Source organism: Micropterus salmoides, unplaced genomic scaffold, assembly GCF_014851395.1.
Source record: "Micropterus salmoides isolate LMB-PRFRI ecotype aquatic unplaced genomic scaffold, ASM1485139v1 Ms_hic_scaffold_290, whole genome shotgun sequence".
NCBI classification, from domain to species: Eukaryota; Metazoa; Chordata; class Actinopteri; order Centrarchiformes; family Centrarchidae; genus Micropterus; species Micropterus salmoides.
Window position 1 is genome coordinate 18,280 of NW_024042151.1, and position 11,207 is coordinate 29,486.

At 39.0% G+C, this 11,207-nt stretch overlaps 1 protein-coding gene across 1 annotated transcript; it reads right to left on the reverse strand.

Annotated features, from left to right (window-relative positions):
- Nucleotides 1-1,412: 1,412 nt before the first annotated feature.
- LOC119882104 (atrial natriuretic peptide receptor 3-like) lies at nt 1,413-2,442 on the reverse strand. Its single transcript, XM_038692125.1, has one exon. It carries the CDS (start codon nt 2,133-2,135, stop codon nt 1,428-1,430), a length of 708 nt encoding a protein of 235 aa, XP_038548053.1. The 5' UTR covers nt 2,136-2,442; the 3' UTR covers nt 1,413-1,427.
- Between the last annotated feature and the right edge of the window lie 8,765 nt (nt 2,443-11,207).

Genomic DNA, 11,207 nt, shown 5'->3' on the forward strand with positions numbered 1-11,207 from the left:
TGTCTCACTTTCCCCCCCAAAAGAATTATCTGCAATTTGTTCTGAATATCATATAGATATGTCTTCTTTTTTAAATGTCAGGGATTATCATTGGAAAGCTCATGAAACTACCCATGAACCATTTATTTTAATTAACAAATTATATTCCTCAGAAATGTCTAGCCCATCTGAGAGATTGTCCTGAAAACAGTGCAGATAAAAACAATGTGTTTTAAGGTATGACATGACAGTAAGAATCACTCACAGCTTTAGGCCACATATGGACGTCCTGTTTTGCTCACTTACTGTCTGTCTGCCAATTCCAAAGGCCTCTAAACAATTTCAAGCAGCTAACCCATGTGGCTCATCTCTGCCGTCTGTAGACGTAAGATGACGTTCCATGCCAACAGCACACAGGACGTTATGTAAGTCTGTCTGAATAATGAAGGGTGGGGTGAGGACAAACACAAACCCAGATGGCTGTCACCAGTTTTCTGCTCAGTGACAGCTTCTGCTACATGAGGGATGAGCTGTTATTAACCTATCAACATTTTCTATTATTCATTTAGTCTAAAGCTATAAAAAAAGGCTAATTATTATGATTTCCCAAAGTAAAATCTTTAAATTGCTTATTTTGTCTAACAGAGAAACATTTTGTTGATCGATTTGTCATCCGACGGAAAAGTCATCAGCAATTATGTGCAAGACAATTCATTATTTATGTAATGTCACTTATGTTCCAAAGTGAATTTGTTCTATGGGATATTCTCTCTGTGTTTCCCTGGATAGAGTTTACTTGAAGAGCTGCAGTGGAGGGATAGTTACACAGAAATGGAATTTGATACTAAAAATACTTCCTTTGGAATGTACACACTTGAATATCGCTGAACTTTAAACCAACAACTAGAATGAGGAAATAATATCTCCTTTAATGTAGGCTGTATTTGGTCAAGAGGGTATTATTGTAAGACATTCTTGCTGGTTGTACACAACAAGCATTTTGAAGATGTCACCTTAGCTTAGGAACTGGTGATGGTCATTTCTCACATTGAGAAAATATTGGTCAGATGAATCCATATTAAAAATGATGTTAATTGCAGCCCGAATTTAATGCCTAAAGGCATAAAAGCAATAAATTAGTTTGCAGGTTACAGTTTGATGATCAAACCTATAAATGGACTCATGACAGTAATTTACTTTGGATTAATTGAATAATTCGACAAGTGAAGCCCACAGTTTTATATAGGCTAGTGCATGATGCTGTCTACTAATAGGCCTACGTGAAAAATCTAAATCACTTTTCACCTTTGATGAGTCTCCTTTTAAATGTGGAAGTGACTGATGCTGACGTGTGACAAATTACACTGTCAAAATATCAACCCCGACACGTGATTTGATGATTTGGTGACTTGTTAAATGACTTGTTGGTGTTATTTAAGTAGGCTAGTTTATATAAATTTGATCTGATGCAAACGGCTATTGGAAACTGCATTACCTTCAGTATCAGCTATGTTTTGGAGGATGTCGTCAGTGTCCAAGGGATCCTCCTTAGAAAAAGGATATGGTTTAATGGTGAAGTCAGCCATCAGATGATAGACTCCCTCCAAAGTGAAGTAACAGTTCCGCTCCTCCTTGTCGTCTTCGTAGACCAGCAGCGCCTTCTTCCAGGCGAAGTGCTCAAACATCGCGGTGAAGGTCTCTGCCATCTTCACGTAGGACGGGGCAATGCGAGTCAAGTGGGAGAATTCTGTGTTCTTATTGCTGAAGCCGGTGGCCAGGGCACCTGCTGTGATCACCGGGATGTTCCAGTGGGACGCCAGCCTCACCACCGCCGCCGCCTCGTACTCGCACACTGGACCCAGTATTAGATCCGGCTTTCTCCCACACGACCTGTCCACTAACTTAAACAGAGCATCATAGACACAGTCAGAGTTTTCAAACTGGATGTTGAAGCGGAACCCTGAGGACTGTCCTCCATCTGTCTTCAGCCTCTGTTGAGCGTAACGGATCGCTGGTGAGACTCTTGTATATGAAAAAAGGTAGGAGTTATTCTGTGGCAAAAATACCAAAACATCTATGTCCTCGGTAATGGTGTTTGTCATAACTGGGTTCGGGACCATCAGAAAGTACACACACAGTGCGCTGAAATACAGCATGATGCCACTTCAGATGAATGCCAAAGTCGCCTTTTGGAGAGATGTTCTTCAAATGTTTCTTTACCCAAGTTGGCTCCACTTGGCAGTGTACATATAGCTGCAAAAAAATCCTCCGCTGTGAGTAAATGGCTTAAATGGTAAATAACTGTAGGCTATGTCTTACGAAGTAAGAAGCGTATCTGTGTTTAATTCTGCACTGAGAGTTCCCCCGAAGGCACCTGAACCTGCTCAAAATATTCTCTCAACAGTTGCTCCTGCTAGGTTCGGCGAGTCTCCCAGCTCTGCCAGCAGCCACCACACACACTGGCTCCGGCCTGGAGTTTTGAAGCATCTTTTCAGGATTATTCCTGCGTCATCGGAGCGCTGCCCACCTCCTTCTTAAAGCTACACTGCTGTCGGGTTCACAATGAGCCACTTCAACATGGCACCAGTTAATATGTGGGAATTTCGGTTCTGCAGGACTGAAAAAACTAACAAAATACACAACTTTATTTCGTGTTTTTCTAAGATGCATTTATTCTTGATGCACATATAAGAGCTGGTTAGAACATTCTAACTCCAAGTAATGCCAAAGTGTTCAACCAAATAGATGATGTAGCCTATTTAGGTCATAATGACTGCTGAGGTAAGTTGTTTCACATCAGGTTATATATTTTCCTCCATAGGTGTCATTTACACTGGGGACGCTGTGGACATGTACCCACCACTTCTTGAAATGTCTGATTTTGCCCCAACATTTACAACAATAGCTTGCAACAAGAAATGTTTCTTAACAAATGAAAATGCGTTGAGAAATGTTTATTTGCACAATACGAAAACATGCAATGCAATTTAAATATAGACTCAACTAATACTACTAATTATTGCATTCTATTTCAATATATTTTTAGATTTTGAATTGTCACCTGCCACCTGAATTTCATGTTTCCCTTTATATGAATAAAGACATTTCCACCATAAATCAGAGCAGAAAATTTCTCCAGCATGCAGGATATTGCTTAATGCTCAAACTATTCTGTTTTGTGACAGAAATAACATCCACATAGAAGTTCTCAGTCAACACATGCTTAGTAAACCCCCTCTGCTGTCCACCTGCATGCTCAGTGTTCCGTGCACTTGTGCTTTTAAACAATGTTTATATCTGTAACGTTGTTCTTCATTTCCATATTTATATATTTCCACATTTATTTATGTTGACTGTATGTTTGTCTACGTGTAGCACCTTATCACCACAGCAAATTTCTCATATGTGCAAAACACTACTAGGTAATAAAGCTCCTTCTGATTCTGATTCTTTTAAAAAAGGTCTAAACACACTGCTTCTACATGTAAGAGGTAGATCCAGCCATATTTTGATGACACAATGATTGTTTCCTTACTCCAAAATTGTCTTTCACTGTTGATATTTTGAAACTCCCCAGGGCACATTTGTTTACACGTTTTACAGCGTACCTGTAAACAGTTCATGTTGTTATACAGTTTGATCTGTCTCAGCTTTCCTGAGCTCAATTGTGTATTCCACCCATCTCTCTGGTTCCCCTCTGATCACTGTGTATAATGTGAAAGGGGTCACTAGTAACGAAGAATTAGCACCAACTCTTCAGTTCTTCTCAGCTCTTTAGCCTCCTATAACTCAAAGTTCTAGCTTCCAGCAGCAGCAGACAGCTTCAGTAAATCAGCTCTGATAAACCCATTGTAAACTGTCCAGCACCAATCTGCACACAGACACAGTCAGAGACTAGCTGGTGAACCCTAGTGCAGTTACCAGCTATAGAGCCAGATCTCTTTCTCAGAAGTTGTTGGAGACTAACCCAGAGCTAAAAGGAGAGTGAATATTAGACTGAATGAATGGTAATATTGCACCATGTCTGCTGGATGTGTGCCAAAAAAAAGTCTAGAAGTGTTTTTGTGTAATTTTAGATGGGAACTACTTTGTAAATTGTTGTTGGGTAGTTTTTCATCCATAACAAGCATTGTATTTTATAGGTTATTATCTCTTATTGGTTTTATGTGTGTTTTATTGTCTTTGCACTTGTGAAAGCCGTTTATAGCATGGCTTATGAAAAGTACTTCATAAATAAAAATTATTATATTGTTTAGTGTGTAAAATCTGAATCTTCCACTAGCTACAGCTGTAAAATAAATATGTTGTAAGTAAAACACAGAGAACATTCAGGGTGAGCATGTCGGAACTGTGCTCATGTACAGTACTTTTTTTGTATGTAGTAAATTTGTATGTTCTCACTTTATGGGGAATCATGTTAAGATGAGGTTTTTGGAGAACACAAAACACAGCATTGTTTCCATACAGCACAGAGTCTTACAGAGTGACTGACTGCAATTCCAGATTGACAAAATTACCCAAACCTCTGCTCAACTAACAACCTTGCATTTATCGTGGCTCATTAACATGTGTCACCTACCAAGTCTCTCAGAAGACACATTTTGTTTGCTGGCAAGTGGAGTGGAATTTGCTGACGTACATGCCAATGTTTTCCACAGCTCTCATTACACTTAAAATCATTAAATCATTACATGAAAAGGTAAAGTATTATACTGACTGTGAAGCACAATTCTGTGCTATCTTTATCTGAAATGTCCAAATTATACCAATGAGCACAACTTATTATTCAGCAATTATGGTCATTAAGCTGAACTCAACACATTGTAATGTAATGACAACTTTTACCTGTGGATTTGGCTTAGTTTGAAGGAACTCAGTCTGATTATTGCTAGAATTTTCCAGGATATAAGATGACATCCTGCTGCAGATTCCTGAACTGTAGGTTCTGCTCTGCTTGAGTACTTTAAAATCCTCTGTGCAGACTGGTGTTTTTCTGGCCTTTGTCGTGTTCATCATGTGAAAAGGTTTTTGAGGGGGAGAACCACAAGCAACATAACCAATAACCAGTTTTTGTAGAATTTATCTCACCAGTGTGTAAGACTGTGTTGTAGTGTGTGTTTTTGAGGGCTTGTGTGTTATGTCTGAGGGCAAGGTTTGAATGGTTTTGAGTGGAGAGCTTCATTTTGACCTGAAAATAGAATGTTTGGGGAATTGGGTGAGAAGTTTTGGATTTGTGTTCAGAGTTTTCAGAAAAAGAGACATAATTTCAAGAAATGTGTTTAAGCAATCAAGAAAAACTGTAATTCAACAGCCTACAGGGGCAGGGCTGTAACAAGATTTTTGAAATGAGTGATGTCCAGTTTATTTGTGTTTTTAATTTAGTTTATTTACTGTAATTCATACCAAAAAATACACGTAAACACAAACAAAAGTTATACACTAGTCACACAAACTAATGCTCTAAGGAAATGCATACAGAGAGACCTGTTGGCAAAAAATACTTCTATTAAAGCTAAATTATGCTCTCTTCTTGTGTGTGTGTGTGTGTGTGTCCGTGTGCAGTGAAGGCTTAACCCACACAGTGGACTCACTAACTACAGGCTGTTCATGGTCTTTCTCTCCACTGCTTGGCTCACTAAAATTGCATAAAATAAAAGATATAGACACACAAGCTATTATCAGGTAGTGCGAACAGGGAGATCTTGGTATAGGGGAGACCGGGTATGGTTGTAACATGGTGGGAGTTGTAAGAGTTGTTAGGGATAAGATTTATTATTTATGTGATCATTTCAGTATTTACCTACTTCCTCCCCGATCAGGCATGGTGGTTATCAAGTCTGGAAACAGGCACATTCAGAATATATCGAGAGATTTTGAGGTCAGAAAGTAATATTTTGACCAAGACTATATTTTATTTAGTACATGTACTATTGCAGATAGAATTGTTTTATTAATGTTTTCTCAGGAAACGTGGTTTTCCTTTCTAATTTCAAACCACTATGCTAATACAGTTAGCTAAACATTGGTTAACAGGGGTGGGGTGGGTTTTAACACTTTAAAAAGTGTCACAACCATCCTCTATAAATACAACTAGGGACTTTCTTGATTTTAATATTTTACAGAGTGCCCTATGCAGTCTGGGCCCACCAAGCCTGAACTTAAGGGTTACCAGAATCCATTTGTCAGCACTGTGACCAGTACTCCCCTTTCATTTATAGTTCACATGTTGGTGTGTGTATCGGCACTCGATCTTTTCCATACTCCGTCTCTGCCGGTGGAGAGGGCAGAGAAGTGTACGGGCAGCTTTTGAAGTGCTGGAGCGCAAGAAAAAGTCCCGGTACGCCAAAGAGTAAAATATAGAAGTGCTGGTATTGCATACTGTTGAGTACCAGCCCACTTCACTTCAATATCACTACCTGTTTTTTAAGCATATTATAGTGTGGCATCTATTTTTGTTTCTTTTGTCTTATTGAATTTGTCTCAAATTGACAAAACGATCGCCAAAAGCTCTACAAACAGTGGTGCTCTCAGTTATTGCGTACACAAGGTTTTCATGTGTTTTCATAAATTTTTCAAGTTGAAATGAGGGTAAAGATGGAATTATCAGCTGCGCCCGCATGGTCCCAGAGCCTTCATTTAAGTTGATCGTGTTCAATGGTTTTTATTCGAATTATTTTATTGATAGGCTTCAGCCTATATATAATTACGGAGGTCCGGACGTCGGTGACCTCATAGCTGGTTACAGCCATGCAGATGGGCTACATCTCAAAAACTGGCCCATTATTTAATTAAGATCTTCTCCCTAAAATCACCGAGCTTGCAGGGCTCGCTGTATCAACTATTGTATTATTTATTGCTATTGTGTTAAGAATAACTTCATTTCAGCTGCAATCCCCATGGAACAAGTCAGGATGTAAAAATATTTTATCAAGTGGTATGCTATGTAGCCTACTTCTCATCACATAAATTACTAATCATTTATGCAGCACATCTGGACACACCAACGGTCACTGGACAGAACTCACTGCCACTGACAATTACCTACTCGTCCTCTAGCTCCACCTGCTGGCATGTAAAAGCCATCCACTCCTTGTGCAGTTCCAAAGACTTTTGATATTCCTGTAACCATAATGCATGGACATGTCATCCTTACTACTTTCACTTTCAAGAACGACTTTTGTTTTAATGATTTTATTTTGTCTGCAAATCTAGATTTTATGGTTTTAAATGAATCCTGGTTGCAAAATATTGAAAATAGCCATCTGGCTGAACTGTGTCCTCCTCAATCGACCACTGACTCTAGTGGTGGTGGCCTAGTGAGTGTGCATAGGAAAAACTTTAAATGTCACCATGTACACCCTGATGAATTTACCTCCTTCAAAGTTCTCACTAAACTTGGTGGCTTGCAACCAACCATATTTGCTATCATTTATCGCCCCCCAATACCGCCTGGAGAAACTTCCTGAACTTTTATCTACTCTTGTTTTAAATGATGACAGTTATTCTTTGTTGTGATTTTAATATTCATGTTGACACCTCACCAATATTCACGTAACTAAATATTGCCACTTCTTTTAACTTTAAACATATCTATGGGCAGATAACCGTGGTCATACATTGGACTTGGTTTTTAACCTGGGTGTTGACTTTTCCTCTGTGGAATTACTGGATATGACTATATCTGACCACAACCGTGAACTGTGACTCACCTGTTACTCATACTGCCTCACCAAGCTCTTTGTGTACTCGCATACGTAATGAACAAAGTGTTTTAAAGTTTTTTACATTGTTTCAGAGTCAAAGCCAACCTATATCTTTCAGATTTGCTTGTCCTCATTAAATTTTATTGCACCTCTAAAGATTAAACCTGAGTCTACAACTAGTAAGCAGCCCTGGATAAACAGTCCTGATTTGAATGGGCGACCTCGGGGATGGGAGGCGGACACGCTAAAGAGGGAGGCTAAAACCCATGGGCACTAGTGTTAAGGTGTCGGAAGTGACGTTTACTCGGCCTCACTGGCTTCCGTCACACCTCAGAGGTCAGTCTTGGGACTCATTATATTTTCCTTGTATATGCTTCCTCTTGGACACATAATCCAGAAACATGGTGTTTCTTTCATGTTTACGCTGATGACACACAGATGTAGGCCTACCTGCCCATAAAAATCCACAGACCCTGGAATGCTGAGTTCACTTACCGACTGTCTCTGTGATGTCAAAAATTGGATGTCGAATAATTTCCTCAGGCTGAACTCAGACAAAACAGAGATCCTGGTCATTGGGTCACAGCAAATGGCAAAGCAAATACTGCCATCTGCTGGTTCCCTGGTGAATCATATCGGGCCTGTTGTTAACAATCTTGGTGGCTGGTTTAACAGCAATTTCAGTTTTGAACAGCACACCACAAAGCTTGTGCAATCATGTTTTACCATCTTAGAGAAATATATCTAAAATACGATCAATTACCTTTTAAGAACACTGACACAATCTTACACGCCATGTTTTAGAATAGACTTTATAGACCAGCATGTATCTTGAGATCCTCAGGCAGAGGTCTTTTTTCTGTTCCAGAGTCTTGACTGAAAACTAAAGGGGACAGAGCGTTTGCTGTCAGGGCCCCGAGGCTCTGGAACAGCCTGCCTGAGGAAATCAGGTCAGCTGAGTCAGTGAACTCTTTTAAGTCCCTTCTAAAAAAATACTTTTAAAGAAGTGACTTTCCTGATTTTAGTTGGTTTTATTTATTTATTTATTTGTTATATTTTTCTTTTACCTGTATTTTAATTTCTTATTCCTGCTTTTACTGTGTATCTTGTTATTTGTTTGTGTTTTATTGTTTTTGCTCTTATGAAAGCACTTTACAACATAGTTTTGACAAGTGCTCTATAAATAAAGATTGCTATTGTATATTATCATCAATAACACTGGTTACAGATGTGGTGTGTAGCCCACGTATACAGGGGTAACCTCGAGTTAACCACGAAGATAACCTGCTTGGAGCAGTTTAGAGATGCAGTGTAAATTTCCATGACAGCAGACCTCTGGTTAAACCTATCCACCTTTTGTAGGTACACAAAGTTAACTTACTCCTGAAGTTGGATAAGCCAGTTACCTCGCTTCGTAGTACAGGCCACAGAACAAACACAGACAGACTCAAAACAAGAATTAAAGCTGCAAGCAGCGTTGGGCGGGCCCTCGCACTTGTAAGCGCGTCCGCGTGTGAGCCGGCCGAGTTGCGTATTCTGGAGCTCTGCCGGTGCGGCTGTGAATTTGCTACGCGGTTATGACGCCGCATGAAGGTGTTATATGTCACTTCCTGTGTCCCCTATGTGGAGCTACATAGCACTTGCCGCTATGAATATAAATCGGTATTGACGTGTAGATGTCTGCGGGGTGGGAGAGTTATCAAGCACGTAAAGTTTGTTTCAGATGTGAGCATGTACACTGAACAATAATGTACCCAAACAATAAAATAAATTCCTTTTATATTTCCCTGCCTTGTTGTTTATGTGTACATACAGAGGAAGAATGTGAGAACAGCACACATTTCATCGTACTGTGTGTTAGAGCATGGGAGAACAGTGGATACTTTTAATACCCCACACCCCTAATACTGTGTAACTATAACAAGTAGAGAACAGAAGAAAAAGATGTTCTTTCTTTACAACTGTCTGCATAGCTATTCATATTGTGTAATGAATGAAAATAAATAGGCCTACTAGGCTCTCTCTGCTTTGACATTTAAGATTAGCTTGTTTGATCCACCTTCATACACATGTGACATTACTGTACAACTTGAGAAAGGTGAGTTGTTTTCTGTTCCAGCCTGCCTAAAAGAAAAGCGTTTTGGGATTAAATGGACTTTATAAGCTGCTGCAGTGCAGGATGAACTCAGAACAGACCCATTTCTCACCTATTATTCTAAATCATGCAACGAAGAAGAAGAAATGCATAAAAATCCTGGGACAAAATCTGTCCACGAATACTGTACAGCATGTAGTCTAATGAACAAGACTTGTGTTATAGCTGACTTGGGCAGTGAAATGTTTTTTAATTCATGTGGTCATAGTTGTCCACAACTCAAATCAGAATATAAGAAGAAATGTTTTATACCACCTCAAGAAGGCTTCCTATCAGAAAGGTAGGAAGGTATTTCAAATGTACAACTGCAGTACTAAATCTAAGTAAAGTAATTTCCCTGACATTTGTGTTACTTTACTTTTAATAGACCCATGTAAGAGGTTTTATACTTCCTGTGAGTATAATCCAATCAATCTTATTTTCATACTGTATATCCGTTGTGTAATTTGATAAATTGTGTATGTCGTGCTCGCATCTCAGAGAAGACTCTGACTGCAACATGCGTCTTTGTAAAGAGAGAGAAGAGACTAAAAAGTCTCTAACTCTGCCTGTCAGCTCGCTCTGCTCCGTTAAAACTGAATTTACCATACAGAATTGAATACGAGTGCACTCCAGATTTAGCTGCAGCCAGCTGACCGTGTGCTTCTCCCTATACCGCAGTTCTGGTCCATGCAGCAGCAAACTGAAAGCACTGTCTGTCGGAGCGTCTACGTGAAAAGTGAAGGAAGACATTGCTGGTAGTATTGTCTTCAGAGTTGTTAAAACACCTCAGCGCACTGAAGGAAGCCATCTGACTGGTGAGGGGCAAGATCGTTGATGTCTGCAGGCAGAGTAGGAGCTCTCCTGTCTGAGGTCCACAATAGCAGAGAAGATGACCCTTGAGACACAGCCCCTCCTCATTTGCATAATGAGGCAGAAATGCATAAAGAAATTTAAAAAGGACAGGCAGAAATAAATACCATGGGTGAAAATAAATAAGGTAAAAAAATACAAAGGAAGAATAAAACAGACAAAAATATTAAAACACACACATAAAAAATACATTTAAAAAATTAGTAATAAATAAAGTTGAATATACAAATAAGGTAATTATAACAAAGGTGAATAAGTAAAGGTATTATTATTATAATAATAATATATACTATTAAAGGCACTATTAAATGCGTATTAAGGCACTAATAAAATATAACATTTATGTCTCTTGTATAATTTAATTACTACCTACATTTATTTATTTACTTTATTTTTTGTGTATTTAATTGGATGCTTATTTATTTATTGAGCATTTATTATTTCTGTATTATTTCTGACTGTGTCAGGACGGTCCTCCATAGCGGGGTGGGAGAGTTATCAAGCACGTAAAGTTTGGT

Excerpts from the sequence above, each read along its gene's own strand:
- LOC119882104 (XM_038692125.1), bottom strand. The coding sequence starts at position 2,135 with ATGCTGTATTTCAGCGCACTGTGTGTGTACTTTCTGATGGTCCCGAAC.